Source organism: Platalea leucorodia (genome assembly GCF_965183815.1).
Source record: "Platalea leucorodia genome assembly, chromosome: Z".
NCBI lineage: Eukaryota > Metazoa > Chordata > Aves > Pelecaniformes > Threskiornithidae > Platalea > Platalea leucorodia.
Window position 1 is genome coordinate 462947 of NC_138858.1, and position 18322 is coordinate 481268.

At 40.9% G+C, this 18322-nt stretch overlaps 1 protein-coding gene across 4 annotated transcripts in view; it reads right to left on the bottom strand.

Moving 5' to 3' along the window:
• Positions 1-1905: 1905 nt before the first annotated feature.
• The window catches only part of LOC309602376 (E3 ubiquitin-protein ligase NEDD4-like), a gene marked incomplete at its 5' end in the record, with an annotated part of 193670 nt that continues 177253 nt past the window's right edge, over positions 1906-18322 (bottom strand). For all 4 annotated transcript variants that reach the window (XM_082335897.1, XM_082335896.1, XM_082335898.1 and 1 more), the window contains 11 exons: positions 1906-2489; positions 3974-4046; positions 4606-4702; positions 5087-5194; positions 5752-5811; positions 6173-6233; positions 8855-8928; positions 13338-13433; positions 15339-15409; positions 16264-16385; positions 18060-18289. In XM_082335897.1, the coding sequence (XP_082192023.1) occupies positions 2387-2489; positions 3974-4046; positions 4606-4702; positions 5087-5194; positions 5752-5811; positions 6173-6233; positions 8855-8928; positions 13338-13433; positions 15339-15409; positions 16264-16385; positions 18060-18289 (1095 nt within the window). In that variant the 3' untranslated portion in view covers positions 1906-2386. The remainder of the gene's footprint in view (positions 2490-3973; positions 4047-4605; positions 4703-5086; positions 5195-5751; positions 5812-6172; positions 6234-8854; positions 8929-13337; positions 13434-15338; positions 15410-16263; positions 16386-18059; positions 18290-18322) is intronic.

Genomic DNA, 18322 nt, shown 5'->3' on the forward strand with positions numbered 1-18322 from the left:
GTGAGCGGATCTGAGTAGGAGTGGATCTGAAAAGATGTTAAACTAAGTTATTCCATGTTTCTTAAAAAAAATCCAAACAACAAAAATTTCTCTTCTTGTCAGCTGTCACTGTGTAATTCTAGAGAGCTGGCAGGGCTTTGCTGTAGGTTAAGTATTGGTAAACCTGTTTCAGAAGTTGAGGGAAGGGACCAAACCAAGATGACAGCAAGAGAAATGGCAGATTCTTAAACACAACCTGACTTTAGGTTCTACCTCAGCCACAGCCTCCATCTATACATGAGATTACATTTGGGTTTCACAACCAAAAAAGCCTCAGGAGTTCTTAAGGTTCCGATACCTGGCACTGGACATGAACGGCACCTCCCAACACACCAGAAATCCTCCAGGGTAAGACAGAACGAAAACACATTTTGGAGTACACCACTTCCCTCAAGGGCGGCCACGTCACAGCCGGCTGGGCCTCACATACCGAAGGTCAGCGGCTTCACCTCCTTCTCTCCACCTTCCCCACGCTCCTTCCCACAGCTGAACGACCGGTACGCTGGTTCTCTGTCTACTCGGATGCAGTACCTTTCTCATGTTCAAGCTCACTCATCACAAGTAAAAGGTCAGAAAGGAATGTCAGGAAACTCACTTAATAGGAAATGAATCTTGACCTGTGTTCAAATAACAGAATAACCCTCCTAACTTTTTGCTAGCACGCAACCGTTTGCTGAATGTTATCAGCATTAAAGCTTCTTTCCAGTAGCCTCTTCAGGAGAAGCGTTACTGTATCAAAGCTTCCGCAGCACGGCTGTTCATTCTCAGCTGCAGATCGCGCTCGCCAGCGGGTGCTGGGGCAGGGCTAAAAAAGCTGGTGGCAATGAGGTGACATTTTGTTTTGGCATGCGGCGTCATCTTGCTTCCTAAGCATTAAACGGGTTCTCGGGGGGAAAAAGCCTGTCTAGAGGTAAGTATGTGGGCAAAACCGAACACTAAATGGCTGAAGCCATACCCTCAAACCTGCTCCAGGAGTAGCGTAACCATTTAACTTCAGTGGATCAAATACAAATCTCTCACTTTTAATCCATCACAAAAGAGATGCAACTCAGACATTATAGTTTAAGCATGCAACATGTCATAGGTAACAAAATTGATTAGATAGCAGTGTATATTAAATAAATCTTTGTGATTAAGTAAAAAATAAATCACAAAAACAATTGCTGAGGAACGTGTCTGCAGGCTCAGCTCTACATCTGTTTGTTTTTTTTCTTTTATACAGCAGCAGCAGCCAAATTCACAAGTGATAGATATTGCACCAGAGAGACATGTGCAGTGAGAAGGAATATAATCACATTAATGTTTATGATAAAAACAGATATGACTTCCATGTGTTACATAAAGTGCCTTTAGAGTCGGTGCAGTTAGAAACAACCAGAACCCCCGTTGTTATTTAGCTATCGGTAGCAAACGCGTACAAAGAGGAGACACAACAGACCTGTTTTCCATAGTGCCAAATCACACAGTGCCAGGTTTCATTCAAATGCCTCCGTTGCAAACGGTAACGAGGAAAGGATAATAAAAGAATCACTATACAAAGATAATGACAGGGTTAAGCATATTTTCCTAAAATGATTAATGCCAACCCTACCCCAGAATGCTTTATAGTACATGTAAATATTACCAATAACGAGGCAATTTCTGTATTGAACATGAGATTTGGCATGCTATGTTACGATTCTCCCTTGACTTGTAACTATTCTAATATTTATACAAAAACGCAACATCCAGTCCATACTTCTGGATACGGAAAAATATTTATGTGCTCAATGAAAAGAGTTGCTCTGGGTACATAGCCCACGTAGAGACAATTTCCAACGCAGCTTTCTCCTACTTTCTTAATGGTTTGGGAACACAAGGCTCAAAATGTGCTTTGAAAAAATGACACTGGCATCAAGTCTGGTATGAAATTAAGAAAAATGCTCATTTTTCCAAGTAGATGATATTTAATTGTAATGAAATAAAATCGGAAAATGTCTAAATCAATTAAGAAGTAAACATGAGTTGTAATACTATACCTGTAAAATGATTAATTCCATTCATTGTCATTAGAAATTATGTAAAATATTTATTAAGGGCTTTGCCTACAGAGGCACAACATAAATAGAGTAAGTCCTGCTGAAATGTGATCAGAGTTCACGTGAAGCAGTTGGCAATCTGCTGTGGAAACGTCGGGAAAGCCACCCACAGGTTGCAGTTCAGGCTTCTGGGTTCGGGCAACTGCGCTGCCAAAGGGTTTGCTCCATGAACCAGCGCTGTGCAACTGTTCTGCCACGGGCACTCACGTCCACCAGGCGGATGCAAAAGTGCCAGCAGAACTTGCTCGGAAGGGGGAAAGGTCGGCGTTTTAATCCACTCCTTCAAATCCTTGAGCGTTTTCAACTGCCATAAGTAGCTTCTCTCGCAAATCTTCAAAAGATTCATAAAGAGGTAAGTCTAGGCGATTAAAGCTGAAAGTTAGAAGGAAAAGAATCATTTACTAATCCGTTGAAAAGCACACATACTTTTAAAGAAACAGAAAATGTTAAATAATTTGGGGGCCTTAACAGAGGCTGTATCTCATCGTCCAAATGGAGGCAACCTCCACAGCGTCCTTTGCAAACCCAACGAGCGCTTGTGTTCCCTGCAGGGCGCTTCTGCCACCACCCCTGCCGGCCCCCACGCGAGCGCTCAGGAACAACTGCGTGCGCCTCCTTTTCAGCGCTGAAAGCGGGAATTTGTTAAAAACCACTGAGGAAAGGACAAAACCAACAGAACCCCCCCCTTATTTAGCTGACTGAAAACATTTCATCTTTGTCAAAACGCTGGTTCTCTATGGCTCAGCAAAGGTGTTCTGAACTTAGAGGACAGACTCTCTGCCCCCGGGGGAGAAAGAAGAAGAATAAATGTCCAAAGGAAGGTCTTGAAAAGGTCCTGTAAAATCTAACAGATAATTGAAATGTGAAGAGGATGGGTCGATTTTGGAAGGTGTTTGGGGTTTTGTTGTTGCTGTGGGTTTTTTTAAATAAAACTTTCTTTCTATGGAATGATTATTTTTATGCAAAGATCACCATTCTGTACCAATGTTCTAAAAATTAGTTCTCCTATACAGCACAATTTAAGTTACCTTAAAACCAGCCATATTATTGATATGCAACAGAGCAAGACAAAGACTTGTACTGAATGCTTTCAACATTTGCAAATTCTATAAATTAGGATTAAATTAAATCAGCTGGACTATGACCTTAGATTTTTAGTGAACTGTCCAACAATTTATGGCCTTTATGTAGCATGGAAAACGAGAAAAGGAAAACGATGGCGAGAGAAAAAGCTGCCTGCAGCGAGGTGATACCTGAAGTACAATCACAGCACCAAGGAAAAAAAGGCATCAACCCCTACTTGTACAAACGGTTTCTTGCTTTGCCAACTCACAGATATCCTTCAGTTTCTTAGTTTTCCAGAAGGAAAGAGGAAGAGGTGACAAATTTCTAAGACGTACAAAAGAAGGCAACGAGTAGTATTAGCCTTACAAGCTGAGGCCCTGCTTTTCCTTCCAGTGTGCCCTGCTAAACTCCTGCCACCCCTTTAACCGCCTCCCTGGGACAGCCCAGCCTGTGTTTTTCAAAGCCTTCAGACTGACAGAACAGAGAAGAACAGAGCCGATGTTTTAACATTCACAGAAACATTACTGAAGCGTTAAGATGCAATTCCTTGTGCTGTTTCTATCAGAAAGGTTACGATGGAAAGAGTTTGGATTCCTTTACCTGCATTTACTGCAGAACACCTACACCTACTTACTCTTAACGCAGCCTGTCACGCCCGTGAGAAGGCAAACCCAGCGCTGCTTAGACACTGGAAGCAGCAACGGCATGGCTGCCTCCCGGAATTCTTTCCCCCTTTCTTGGCAGGATAACGATACAGAAAAGCCATATAATGCTATGCTTTTACGACTTACCATGTGTGAGCTCTGGGCAGTTTATCAGGACTTCCCCATTGCTCTATTGTAAACAGCTGAGGACCATTTGAACCTGGTAGAAAAAGAAAATCATGTGAAATATGAATTGCTGGACACTACAGAGACTACCTAAATATTATTTTAAAAATTAAATGTTTGCATCAGTTTGTGTACTAGGTTTTTCAACTGGTACAAAATACCCGGTTACAAACTCTCTTAATTAAAACTACATTAAAGGAAGTAGGAATGTGGTTATTTATTTCCAAACCCAGTCACCTTGTTAAGTTTATCTAGCGATCTTTGCATAGGCTATGTATAATGCAAAAGAAGTAAGCTCAGACATTAACACAGAAAAATTGAAGTGCTTCGTTAAACACGCACTCTCCTCTTCGCCATATGACGTGAATATTATTCCTGTTGACAGCCAAAATGTTTTCCGTGGGAGCGAGGAGAGCGTCTACGGAACGCCCACAGTGCACAGAACGTTGCTCCTTCTCAGCGTGCCCCCAAATTCTCCCGTGCTCTTGGCACCCCGAAGGAGAATTCTTACGTGGGCCTCAAAGGTTGGCTATGTCTAAATGTCAGCCGTGCCCGGGTTCGCGCGACCTGCGGGCAGGCGAAAGGGAGCTCACCGTAAAGTTCAGCAAATCCGTTCATAGGCACGCGTGACGTCCCAGTAACAAACTGCAGTAGTCGAATCCGCTTTTCGGCATCCATCAGTAAAACGGCCTACGGACAGACACACACAGTCACCGTCTGCACTTCCACAGCTGCAGGCATCCTTGTTACAAACCCAATCAAAACCTGAGTAAATTCTCTGTATTAGACTGTAACAGAGGTATAACTCTGCACGATGTGGTACAGGTCCCATACCCGGTTTCATTTCATTAAAGTATTTTACTTCACAACTACTGCAAGACACTTTAGATAAAACCGAAGATGCAGACTTCCTGCCTTCCAGTCCCTAACGAGTACCACAGCTCTCGTTTCCAACGCATTAAAAAAAAAAAAGAAAAAAAAGAAAAAAGATTTCGTAACAGCCTCAGCAAAACACTACAGGAACTTTCACTTTCAGCAACAGCCGGAGAAGCCAAATGCGGTAAACAATATTACCTTCCAGAACCACTGGATAACGGGATGATTTGGGCAGTAACCGTTTTTGTAGATTGTATGTTGTCTCCAGTCATTAACATCAACGTCGCCGAGGCCACACATCAGTAACTACACATGGAGGTAAATTGTTACGGCGTCAGTTCAAGACGGCATTGTGTTACGCTGCACGCTTTATCAGAAAAACAGGGTTGCACTTCCCCCTGTTGTCTGACCTTTTAAACAGCTAAGCAGTGCAAAGATAAATGCAAACCTAAAGGAGAGTTGGGCTTCTCCTCAGGAGAATTCTCACGGAATATTTCATTTTACCGGAGCAACACTGTACACCATGACGTGTATGCTTCGTGTGACAGCATCTTTTATAGTGTTTTGCTCAAAACATGACCGGTATCGGCATAATGGCATCCATTCAGTAAGCTACTTACATCCTTTTATACGCACATACCCAACCACCTCACTGAATAATTACAATTTTGTGTGCTTTTCTGTGATCAATAGATTTATTAATTAGGGAGAAAAATCTCACTTCCCACTGGAAGCAAAGCATCTCTGTCTGCAAATTCACTTACGATGAGTAAGCGATGAATGATGAGCCTAGAACATAACGCATCTTTTCGTGATGAGCATTACTGCCCTGCTGTCTCTGGATGTCAATTAAACAAACTCACCTCGAGTTCATTTTCATCAAAGATTTTAATCAGATCAATAGGAAGAAGTTCTGTGAAGCCCTAAAAGAAAGCAAACAAAGTTAAGGTTCTCCTGCCACGTAAAATTAAGAACCTAAGTAAATGACAGAGGACGAGGGAGGGTTTAGAAAATGAAATACACAGTTGCTGAAGTATGAGTCCCTAATTTAAAAAATTAATCACAAAATTATTTCAAGCTCAAATAATTTAAGGAGACCACATTCTCATAGAGGAAAGATGATATATTGTTATACACGGTAAAACTGTGAAATCATAAAACATAAGCATTCCGGAGCTTGGATAGTTATGCAAAGCTCCCCACTCCCTTAACGCACTGATGTAAGAAGTCTGCATTAAAAAAACAAAAAATCTGGGGGGGACAAAGGCAGCTAAAGAACCTTACCTCCAAAAAAGCGTTCATTTGCTTTTGAACTCTGTTTACAAACCTCCACTGGATGACCAGGCTAGAGCAGATAAACAAAAACATGTAAGCACACTCATTAGAGAACTGCAAACTAAGTTTATAGATTTTAGCAACCTTAATAGTTTCCGTTTCTCCTTTACAACCTCAGCCATCTCCCAACCACACTCTGATGTTAAGGAAACCGAGCAACTTTCCTATTAATTGTTCAGATTTATCTCCTGTGACTGACCGAAACGCTGAAAAAGATCAGTGACTAGGAACAAGCCACAGTATGGGTATTTTCACCTCAGCACGCAGCGCAAGCTCTACGCAGGCACTTCCATGTTTTACAGCGATGACTTTCCTACGTCACCACGCATTTTTAGCGAAACGCTACCAGACAACATGACAGTATCCGCTTTGTGCCGAGGCAGGCAAGGGTGGACACGGCAAAAAGGCTCGCCTGTGGATTGAAACAGCCTGCAAATTCTTTCCTATGCTTGCTTGCTTTCTAAATGAGGCTGGCACCTAGGCTCTGGATGAATAAAATTCCCAACGAAGTCTACAAAATGTGAGGACAGATGTAATTACATGTAACAGCCTGCCTATAAATAAATAGGGATGAATAAAACCTGCAATAGCAAAGGAACAGGCTTGTATTTCAGTGTTACCCCCTACAGCATAAACACCTCGCAGGTTCTAGAATAATGCTTTCGAAATCCAGTTCCTTTCCTACTGGAGCACGTTTCCTTCCTAATTTGCATGAATACAGCAACTGTAAGGTTTTCTCCCCTCTGAAGAGGCGCTAATTAAGAACGCCAGCAAGTACAGTTGAATTTATTATTTTACATTCTGGTGGGCAGAGAAACAGAGGAAGCTTAAAATTAAAGGCCAACAGCCCGTTCAGCTGTGGCCGGTTTTTGACGGCCACGCTGCCAGCGCGGGTCTGGCGCGTAGCTAGCGGCGGCGGCGGCCAAGGGCCGCGGCCACGCGGGAGAGCAGCTGGGGCTCGCTGGGACCCAGGTGCTTGGAGCCACGCTCTGGGGAAGCACGTTCCCTGCGTGGGGATTTCAGGAAGCCCAAGCAGTTAATTTAAGTTACTCTATTCTTGTTCTTTATTGGCCAATGCTATGTAAAGGGAATTTTCAGAGAAGGCATTGCAGCACCGGATACTGTTCGTTTCAAGGTTACTAGAAAATTCCTAGCGTGATTTTCTCATAATGCTTAAAGAAATGACATTGATTTTAATTAGCAGCTATTTAGTCAGTTTATCCGTTTTCCTTCATTTCTGCAATAAACGTCACATAATACAATAACGCAAACAAAGCACCAGATTTTCTATCAGACATCGATGCTTCGTCACCTACGTGATATCCATAAGCACTACATTTCCGTGAGAATGCATCATTTGGATGCTGTGTGAAGCCACAGAAGCAAAAAAAAAATAATTACATTTGTGACTACACCTGCAGTTTGGTGGGGTTTTCTGTTGTTGTTTTTGTTGTTGTTGGGTTGTGTGGGGGGTGCTTTGGTTTTGGTTTTTTTCCCATGACAACTAGAACAGTTCTATCATCATGGAATTCTGGGAAAAAATATTTGACAAATTTTAAGCTGCATTAACCATTTCCAAATTAGAGTCAATACTTGTGTGCTCTCAAGTCATAAAAATACTGTGACGAGCCATGAAAGAATTACCGAGATGTAAACCTGACTCGGTTCTGAATTTTGGACCGCACTTTTTCAAAGAGCTTTTTGTTTCTGCACTGTATTGAGGTGATGGAGATAAAAAAAGTTTACGATGTCTAATATTTTGCATCTGAAAGCTGAAAAAAAGGATATACCTGAAAAATTCAAGAGCTGACAGTGCAAATACAGTAAACACAAAGTAACAAAAAAAATCATAAAAGCAGAAATTTCTTATTGTTCCCCCATTACACCAAATCATTGAACACAACCTTGCAAGTGAGATTACCGAACAAGTGCAAAGTTCTCCTCTCAGAGGAATGCTTAAACATTTACAGAGGTCCCGAGTTCCTCCTCGAATGAAGACCACAATGGCAAGCAAATACAAACTTGATAAATTATACAGACATCCTATTGTCATTCTTTTTTCTAGACCCGGTTTAGCACTCAGATCGGCACTCGTTCCTGATTTGCATTCTGCGACCCAGCAGTTCATCAGGAAACGCCGAAAACCCCAGGGTGGAAATTCACCCCCGCTCTGGGGACCCACAAAGCAGAGCTAGTTACCCCAGGCACGCCGGCAACAGCCAGAAGCAGGCACGGAACTGGGCAAAATTCAAAGGTCTACTTTAACGTGGCAAGTACCGCACCCAGGAGGTGCCAGCTCTTTTCATCGAGTAATTTAGATGCAGACGTCTGTCACTCAGAGCGACCCCATCCCTTCTTCAACGTTCCTCACGCCTACCCATCAAGAAAATAGTTTCCTATTACATGACGGAGCCCCTGATTAGTGCAACTCATAGAACAGTAAAGGTTAAAATTCAAGCTTTCTAAGGATTAGGGTATAAACAATCTATGTTAACAGGAAGATTTTCTTTTAAAAGGATCTCTGATGAGCTAGTGTAGTACAAAATACGGTAACTGCAGTAGGGTAAATTCTAAGACAAGTGTAACCGTGCTTTCTTACACTCAGGATAAATTCCGTAAATGTATACGTACTCAATATATTCCCTTTTGTTTTCATTTGTTACCATGATTTCTGACCCATTGGGCTTCAGGTCAACTTGATATGTCTGCATTTGAAAAGAAAAAAAACAAAACACAACATGGCATTATTTCAGGACACATTTCTCACTAAATCCGCTCTCCTTGAGCAGCATTTTACAAGTAGCATCAGAAAATTATTATGGCGTAATAGCTAATGAGAGATCAAAACATTCCACATTTAAAGGTGGCATCACAAGGAACAAATTATTATGTGATCACTTCTAAGAATGAATTCTTGTCATTAGCAACGGAACAAACCATTCAAAAGCAAACTTAGTCCTGAACAGCAGGTCCATTTGGGTAGAGACAACATAAATTCCATTTTAATAAGGGCAGAAAAATGCCTTCTGATTTTTCAAAATGCTTGGAAGAAAATGATTACTTAAACTCCACCCAGAAACTGTTTCATGAAAAAGGCCAGAAAAGTAAAGTAGAAAAATAGATTATGAAATGGTTGAACACAAACTTGCTAAGGATGGTGTCACTGTGGAGCATAAGGCTGAAAAAACCAAATTCATTACAGTTCACAAGAAACTACAGCAAGTCCAAATAATGTATATATTTCTGAAGAAAGTGATTTCCCCGTAGGAGTTCACAGAATTAGTGCTGGGTAGGTACCAGGAAAGCTAGAAGCTGGTAGGTTTTATCAGAGAGTGCCCACACAAAACTGTTACAAACCATACGCTCCGCAGCTGCGGCTAGGAAGAAGCATTTTTCTGACTGCAGATGCTGGTGTTTACCCACAGCATAGGCACACGACTCGATTAAAGTCTTGTAAAGCGCGCGTGCTTGCGTAGGAGAGAAGGAAAGTCAAGTATTTTGCTGCTTGTACATCCTCGCTCTGTTCCAGCCAACCTGGGCCATCGCTTCAAAACCACGGCTCCAGTGGAAGCAACCAAGGCCCGACTCTGTGCACCCACATTCAACCAAGCCTATTTTTAAAGCTGTTACTAATCTTCAATAATTAAATCAGATGTTGTGGTTGAGAGTAACAGTGAGACAGTAAATTCATTAGCTAATAAACGGAGCTGTGAACGGAGGAGGCTGGAAAGCTCTTTTCAGGACTGGATTAACACTGAATGCTTCAAGAAGGAGAAAAACAATACAATAGTTGTATTTGAATAAACATACCTATTACTGTATAGGAAAAAAGAAGATGACTATACTAATAAGGAAAAGTAACTAATAGGGAACCTACACAGCTCTGAAACAGTAGCTTATTCGTTCCATGAAGACCAGGGAAGACAGTCCAGAACCGGTAAGGAAAAGGCCTGCCATACTGTCAAAGCTGAACGGGATGAAGTTACGAAGATCCCAGACAGCCTGGCACAAACAGAAGGCTGCTTGGTGCTTGTCTCTCCTGCCCACCAGAAGACACCTTGCTTTTAGGAAATGAGAAACAGTATTCCAGAGCCATTAGGAACTTAGGAGAAGTACAGACCCTTTATTTCTCTGCTTTTTGAAGACAGTTCTCCATCCTTTCCATGTTGAGAATATCTACTTTGTATTTCTTACTGACTTGTGAGAACTACCGGAACCATATTTTTGGTTATTAAGTAAGGAAGGGTAACAAGAAGATAAGATTTATTAGAGGTTTCTTTGTTTTTCTCCAACTCCAGAAAAGGTTTTGGTGATAGATGAAGTATAAACAAACACAGGAGCTTACAGCAATGCAAATACATCCCTCTTACATACACCACGTCCTTGTGGAAGCAGGATCATCTCCTCCTCAGGTTCCCAAGGGCACTTTTCAGCAGTTCAGCAGTGGATGAGGCAAAACGAGTGCCGTCAGGGTCCCTCGACTTCCAGTAGTCCCCACAGCGCTGGCAATGGCCAGCGGTACGTGCAGGAAAGCCAGCGTAGTCAGTATTTGCCAGAGCTGCTGCATTGCCGGAAAGCATCCTATAGGCGTTTGGACTGATGTTTCAATCACGCGCTAGATAAATTCCTCCTCACTACAGCATATCCTGCCCTTGCGCTGCTGAGCTTATTCAGGCTTTTCTTCGATAAAATCTGTCCTGCCAATTTTGCATCTCACCAGCAGTATGATGGAAACAGTATTATTATATCTACCACTACTGGCATTTGTCTGTAACTCGGTGGGCTTATATGTAAGTTGAAACAGAAGTTAGCCAAGAAAACTTCAAATGCATTCATCGCTACTGCTGCAGAGCTAGCCAAAACCGCCTTTGCCTTCTGAGACACAGGAGGACTGTGATATCAGCTCAACACCTGGAATTTACGTTACAGCAATTAGAACAAGAACTGTTATTTCTGTTAATAAACTGGGCACTGAATGAGCACATGAAGTCGGTTACTCATGACGGGTGCCTCCAACTTGAGCTAAGGCGTCATCAGGGAACACCTGCACGGCTGCGGCAGCATCCTCTGGATTTCTGCATCAACAAAGACGTGAATCTCCAAAGCCTGTAAATACCCGCCATATTATGAAGGAAAACTCTGGGGGTAAGAAGGTGAGTAGAAATGTCGAGAACAGTAAGACAGATGCTTTTGATGCCTTTATTCCACCCACCCGCAATATACTTCTCTAAAGAGGACAAAGCCCGCCTCATGTACTCTAACAATGATATCAAGGGAACTTCCCAAACAACCCCACGTATATTGTAAGAGCATGGTAAAATGTTATGTTCAAGAGAAAGGAAGTCATAAATGCCATTAATTACTTTGCACCCGTGATATACAGAAACAACACAGGAGAGGTTTAATAAAAAGGTAAACCAAGAAATGAACCAGTGAGCCTCAAGCTGCAGCTGTTTTTAACACCAGTTTGTAAAGTTTCCCCGAGAGCACGAACACTTGCGGACAGTCTGCAACTTTTTAAAACGATGTGCTGCACTTTAGCAGTGATCTGCTTCGTGCCTATACAGTGCTGAGCTGCTGAAGAACGGCATCTAAAGATTAATCCCTTCTGGAATCAGATGCAGCTATTGTGAATTAAACAAAAATCCATCTTGCTAACAATGCCAGAATTAGCTATTTGAGGTATTAAAGAGTTAGGAGACAAGCAGAAAGTATCTCCAAGTAAGTTGATTTATGCTTTGAGTCAGAGAACAAGCTTCTGCCAGCAGAAGTGAAAGCTGGCAGTGAAAGGCTATCAATAATTCAAAGTTAAATCGTTACAGAACAGCAGACAATGAGAATTCCCAACAAACAACCCCGTGTATTACAAAAACCTTTCATCCTGTGGCTTTAATGTTCTTCCTAATTTTCCACGTAACCGATAAACTTATGTTGCTTCAGGAAAAAAGTAATAAGCACTGAGAAGTGGATCAGAATGTTCTTGACAGTACGTTGTGTGCATATGTTTTGAAATTTTGAGGTCAGCTTTTAAAAAAGGCACGGTGGTCCACAGTACCAGTGGCACTCGGAGCCACGGTATCTAGGTGTAGGAGTTAAACGAAGTGAAGACACTAGAAAAGGGCATACAAGCCTATAAGCAAATTAATTTAAGAGACACAGGTAGGTATTATTAAGTCCCAATATTGTACAAAATCAGTATGTTTTAGTCATTACTTGTGTGCATGCATTACAAAATGGTTCAGCTCCACAGCTTGTAAATAAACAAACAAACAAACAATCATGGCAGGCAAGTAAGTTCCAAGCTCATGTAAGTAGACTCATGATTTGTTTGCCTTTAAGTCCTCAAATTAGATTTAACACATATACTTATGTACAAGACATTTATCTGCACCCAAGTTATTTCCATCCAGAAACAGATACAGATCTCTGAAGTTTGTTTTAATAGGATTCTCTGTAAAGACCGACTATAAATCCAAGGCAAACCGTACCATACGCTGTTCTTACAGCTTCTACTGATAAAATGAGTTACGACTTCGGCTGATGGATTACATTCCCACCTACTCACTTCTCAGTTGTTAAACGTGTATCTAACATTTTTCATTTGTAACGGAGAAAGTTATCCGCAGATTGTGAACCTTTTTAAACCAGGCATGCTTGCTTTTGTTGTCTCATCTACCTGCATTATATAAAAGACACTAGGAACAAAGCACTTCACTGATTATCATTCTACCGCTTACTTTGTCCTTTGAGAACATCTTCAACCTGTAAAACCCCAATCAGTCCCAAGCCGAGACTACTTTCTAAGATGGACCGTGTAACACCATTATTACTCCTCAGTGCAAGTATTTTACTCGGCCTCGGGTACTGCTTTGCACAAAGATGTCATGTTGCTCCCTGACAAGAACATTATTTCCTTCTTCGGCATCCCCGGTCTTAGACAGCCAGGAAGAACGAGAGGTTAATATTCACAGTCTGCCTATACTGATCATTAACATTCATCAGTCCCATGATCATCAAGTGCACAACCATGAGATACTGCTCAGTATTTAATTCCTTTTTGGCAATAACCAGTAAGAAGATGGAAATACGGACTTTTGGGATAACATTTACGTACCTGTCCGAAGTTTTCCTCATCTATGCAAAACATGAGATCCAACTCTGTCGGGTCATTTTCCAGGATCCACTTCAAAGAGTTGTAGTATTCACTATCCTGCAGCAGATTATAATTAAACAAAGCTTGAAAATGTGAACATTAAAGGTATAGTTTAACTTTAAATTGAACAAATAAAAACATCTAAAACTAGAACTCCAAAGGGACTGGAAAGATGAGAACTCATTTATTTGCCCAGCTACTGTAAAGCAGGGTAAGATGGATTACTTTATGCGTATGTATTTTTCTAGAGATGCTACATTTTTAGATTCATGTAACTCTTCTTAATTGACTTGTAATTACATTATTATGCAACACAATAAATTGACTCTACGCATCTATTTGGTAAATATGTATATAGCGGTGTGAAATAATTCATTAGAAAATGTCTTGATAAAACTGTACATGCTTTTCAACACAATTTATATACCACTTCGTTACATCGATAATATATTGTACAATAACTCATTGCATTGTTATTACTAAAAGCCTTAAAGTTTGCTGAATAAAAGACCCCTCTAATTTCCTAAAATGAAGTTAAAACATTATTTACTCATGTATGCTTCAAGAGAAGAATGGCCTGCCAAAATTTGGTGACTATGAGACAGTGGGAGCTGGAGGAGGGACTAAGCAGCTGAACCAGCCTTTATGTCAGTAACCAAAAGTCTGTAAAACTCGAAAACATCAAAAAGAATAAACCGCGTTTTATTCTTCTCATACCGAGTACACTTCTGACAAGACCAAGGACAGCTATTGCAGAGCTAAGAATAAGAGGAGAAGGTTTCCCAACTACTTGTAGGAATACAAGAGCCTGAACTTCCTTTTAAGATCCTTCTGGATACGTGTCTCAGGAGCTTCGTTTTAAGCTTGTACTTGAGCTCAAGCTCATCTTCTCATCTCATCTTCTGTAATTTTGCTTCTGGGCTGGGCTTGTGAGTCAACTGACTTTGCTGTTGAAGACAGTCGTAGGAAAGTGCAGGATGTGAGCGGCCAGGCTCACAACCAAGTCCGGCCCCTACAGAGGCAATCTGGAGCAGTCTTATCCAGGTAAACTACGCCGTATAATGGGTAACAGTAAGACGTTAGAAAGGGGAAAAGTAACCGCTCCAAGGTTCTCCGAAGTCCATAGTAGTGGAAAAAATGGACAGACCTCCAAAGGTTAAAAGGACAAACCAAGTATCATCCTGCTAACTTAATGGAAACCATTTGTATTTAGCTATTGGACGTATCTGAAATGTACTGTGTTTCAATACCGGTACACTGCACATCTAGACTGGGCATCTGCGGGATCCTATTTACTGTTGTCCTTCATCTTACAATACAAACTTAGAGATTACCAACTTGTAAAACAATTCATTTTTCTCCCAGGGAGTGCCAAACACAAAAGTACTTGATTGCAATTAATGTGGAAGGTGTGAAAGCAGAGGAAGTGCAGGGAACAAAACCACAGGGATATAAGGGCGTAAGTTGTGCTGCGTTCATTAAGTGTATTTTGGAGAGAACTGTTTATCATTTGGCGACCCTTTCTCCTGCCAGCACTGTGGGCAACTTCCCGCGTGCCCAGGTCAGAAGTGAGCCCTTGCACCCCTCTCTCCCTGCTCCACAGCGTGATAAGAAAGCTGCAGGCCTTGGTGGTGGTGCTCCTTCTAACAGGGAGAAAGCTGACCCAGTGGAAAAGCTGGAGGTATAATTAGACATCTTATGTTGCGTTTCTTACTGGCCTACTCCTGTCTCTCTTCCCTTGTCCCTGTCACCGCTGTTAGTGCACTGGTACTGAAACAGCTGTCCTACCAGGGAAAATGTGTTTTATTACAAAAGTATGTACATATCTTTCTAAAGTTATTGCAACTATGACCTTGTGTTTTCTACCATGCAGTTTACCGGAACTGTTAGCTTGTATTAATTTCCTCAGAGGAAAAAAAACACGTAATTGCTAATGCTGATACGGCTTAAACGTTATCTTACCACTGACTCCATGTCTTTCAGAGTTATTGGTTTCCCCAGCATCATCTTGTAAAAAGGTCTGATGAAGAAGCCTAGAAGAGAGGAAAACGTGTTACCTCCACTGTTCTGCATTTTCACCCTACATAAAGATATGACCGCTCAAGGACAGTATTTCCTAGGGTGCCAGCAAGGAAGAAACCTCCTGAAAGTAACAGCGTTGTAACCGCTCAAGTTAACACAGAAGGCTCATTTTTTGTTTAGGCACAGAAGCCAAATTTTTCAATTACAAGAATTATGCCATTAATTACCATATTCCGTTAAACACCATAACGTTAATGGCAGAGAGACACAAAAGGTGGGGAACTGAGCTCAAGGTACTCTAATCCATTTAAAATTGCCATTCTTGCCTCAAAGGAGATGCTAGAAAAACAGGACGGTGAGCTTCCTCTTCTAATGTGCTGCACTATTGCTAAATAAAGTCAGTTTATAACGTTTGCTTGCTCGCTTATTGTGGGATTTCAAAGTTTGGCAGAAATCATATTTTCTCATGAAATCACTCAGTAATAATTTCACAGATCAAAATATCCTGCAGTTGACACCCACACAACTGCTTTGGCTGCAGGTTTGCATGGAAATGGCTGCTATAAATTTAGTGATTTTCCTTTAGGGATAGTGATTATTTAGCAATGCTGATTCTGTAGTTTTAACACAAGTGGAGAAAGGAGCAAAACTTTATATGAAACGTATTTCTTGAGTAAGACACCATAATTTTTGAATTGCCATTCACATCAGGAATGCAATTTCCAATAGTTCCAGTTCCACTAATTTCTCTCAGACTTTGCCTCCAGAAATACTACGCTCTAAAGTATATGAATTATTGAAGTGATGCATTTCATTTAATAAAAAGCCAGTAACGGTAGCAGAGCCATACAGCGTAATAACTCACCATCCAATAGCTTCCCATGATACACTGCCAGACCAGCAACCCGACCAATAAATGTGAAATACGACAGATGATCTTCGTTACAAAGACCTGAATTAGGATTAATCTGAAGTGTATAGTTGTCCCTTTTTTGGGGAAAGAAAAAAAAAATCTAAATAACCAAGTCTTTAAATAACCAGATATTCAGATACGTTAATAAATAATTTGAGCTTAGGGCCATTTCTGTTCATTTTTGCAAGAGTGTAATAATGTAATTGCTCCCTGCGTTCCTCAAGAGAAGTACCTGCCAGTTTGCAGGCAGGCTGACCTAATCAAAACTGTCTTGCTACGACCATAAGGATTATTTGACCGAGGTAACTAAACCTCCTGCTGGGGGGTAACAGGATTCCACCTGTGGCAAGCGTAAGAGGGCTGTGCTGACCTCTTCAAAGGATAAAAGCCTGGCATCATTGAAAACACTAACAGTTTGCCATCAGCTTCAGTGGAATGAGAATTTCAGCTAAGTTCTCTCTTCTGCCAGGCTTGATTATTCACTCCTTCCAGCCAAATTTCAGGGCTTTAAATTTTAGGACTCTTTTGCAGTCGTTGCTTTTAGTTCTTGAAATATCTGAAGGTACGGAAGAGGAATTAAGCTTAGGCCCATGGTCCAACCGTCCTAGGATAAAGAATGTTTTCTTACTAGCATCTTAAACTGCACACACTAGAGAGCATCTCTGAAACACGCTTAACCCCCAGGATACGGGAAAAAGCCGTCGAAGGACTAAGATCTTTTAACTGGGTAACAAAGCATTAAGACTTGTTGAAAGTGTGTGTCGCAATAAGAAATTAGTGTAAAAGCAATATGTTTAATTTGCAGTATATTCTTAATCTGTGAAGACAGATACAGGGGTTTTAAGTAGATTTTTTTTTTTTTCTTATTTCTTAAAAAGACTGGTTAGATTTCTGAACCTAAAATGAACTAACATATTTAAAATATCTACAGTGACCTATATCCCATAAGTGAAATATTTCAAAACAAATGTTTATCCAGTGAACTCTATTAACACACAGGCATTCCATGCTAGTCGATGTTGTTTAAATTTCCCTTTGACAGCAGAACGTGTCTTTTCTGAGACACAAACGCGAGAAAACTCTCATTATACAGTCTATTCAACACTTATTAGAGAAAGGAGTGAGCTTGATATTGACTTAAAAACATCAAAACTACTGTCTGCAATTAAGAAATCCATCCTCACTGTAGCCAAGTACACAATGCGGAATTACATACAGCATATTAAAACAAATGTACTTTAAGCAAGAGACTTGCTCTCTCATTTACACTGATGGATTGCTCAAAGATTTTAAAATTGGACAAAAACAAATTCAAACTTATGTAAGGCCACTGCTGTGTAACTCCTGAAATGTAAATGAGAAGCTGCTTTATGAGCTAATTATAACGCAGCACTGTAATTCTGGACAGCAGGTGTTTTACAAGGTAATGGGAGGGCGTAAGAAGTATTTTGTCTGACATTGCTCCTTTCACTATTACTAGCCTCAAAAATGGCAGTTTTGCTGCAAGCAAGGCAACACTGAATATTGTCTTAATAATGAAAATGCTTTATGAGATTTCAACTACAATTGGAAAGGTTCTCTGACAAGCAAGTAAGAAATGATAGTGCAGAACAGAGAGATCTGACTGATAAGAGTGCATACCGATGCACCGTGAAGGATGATCTAACTACTTTCTAGCATAACTTTGCCTCTTATGCAAAATCTAATATATATCCCTTATGAATGGAAATATTTTAGTGGACACTTACGTTGCTGAATATTCGAAGAGACCATAATAAGGGTTAAACATCTCCTTGGACAAGAGAAAAAACCATTCTCTGGCCACACCTCCATAGTCAAGTCCTTTTTCTGACTCAAATTCAATCCAGAGCCTGGCTTTTAGCACATCAGGTCTCTTCACAGACATGATTCTTCTGTAGGACTCCTCAAAGATATTATTTCTGTGTAGCTTCATCTCAAATCTGTTCGGTATATCAGCCTACGTGAAAGGAGATTACATTATAATAGTTAG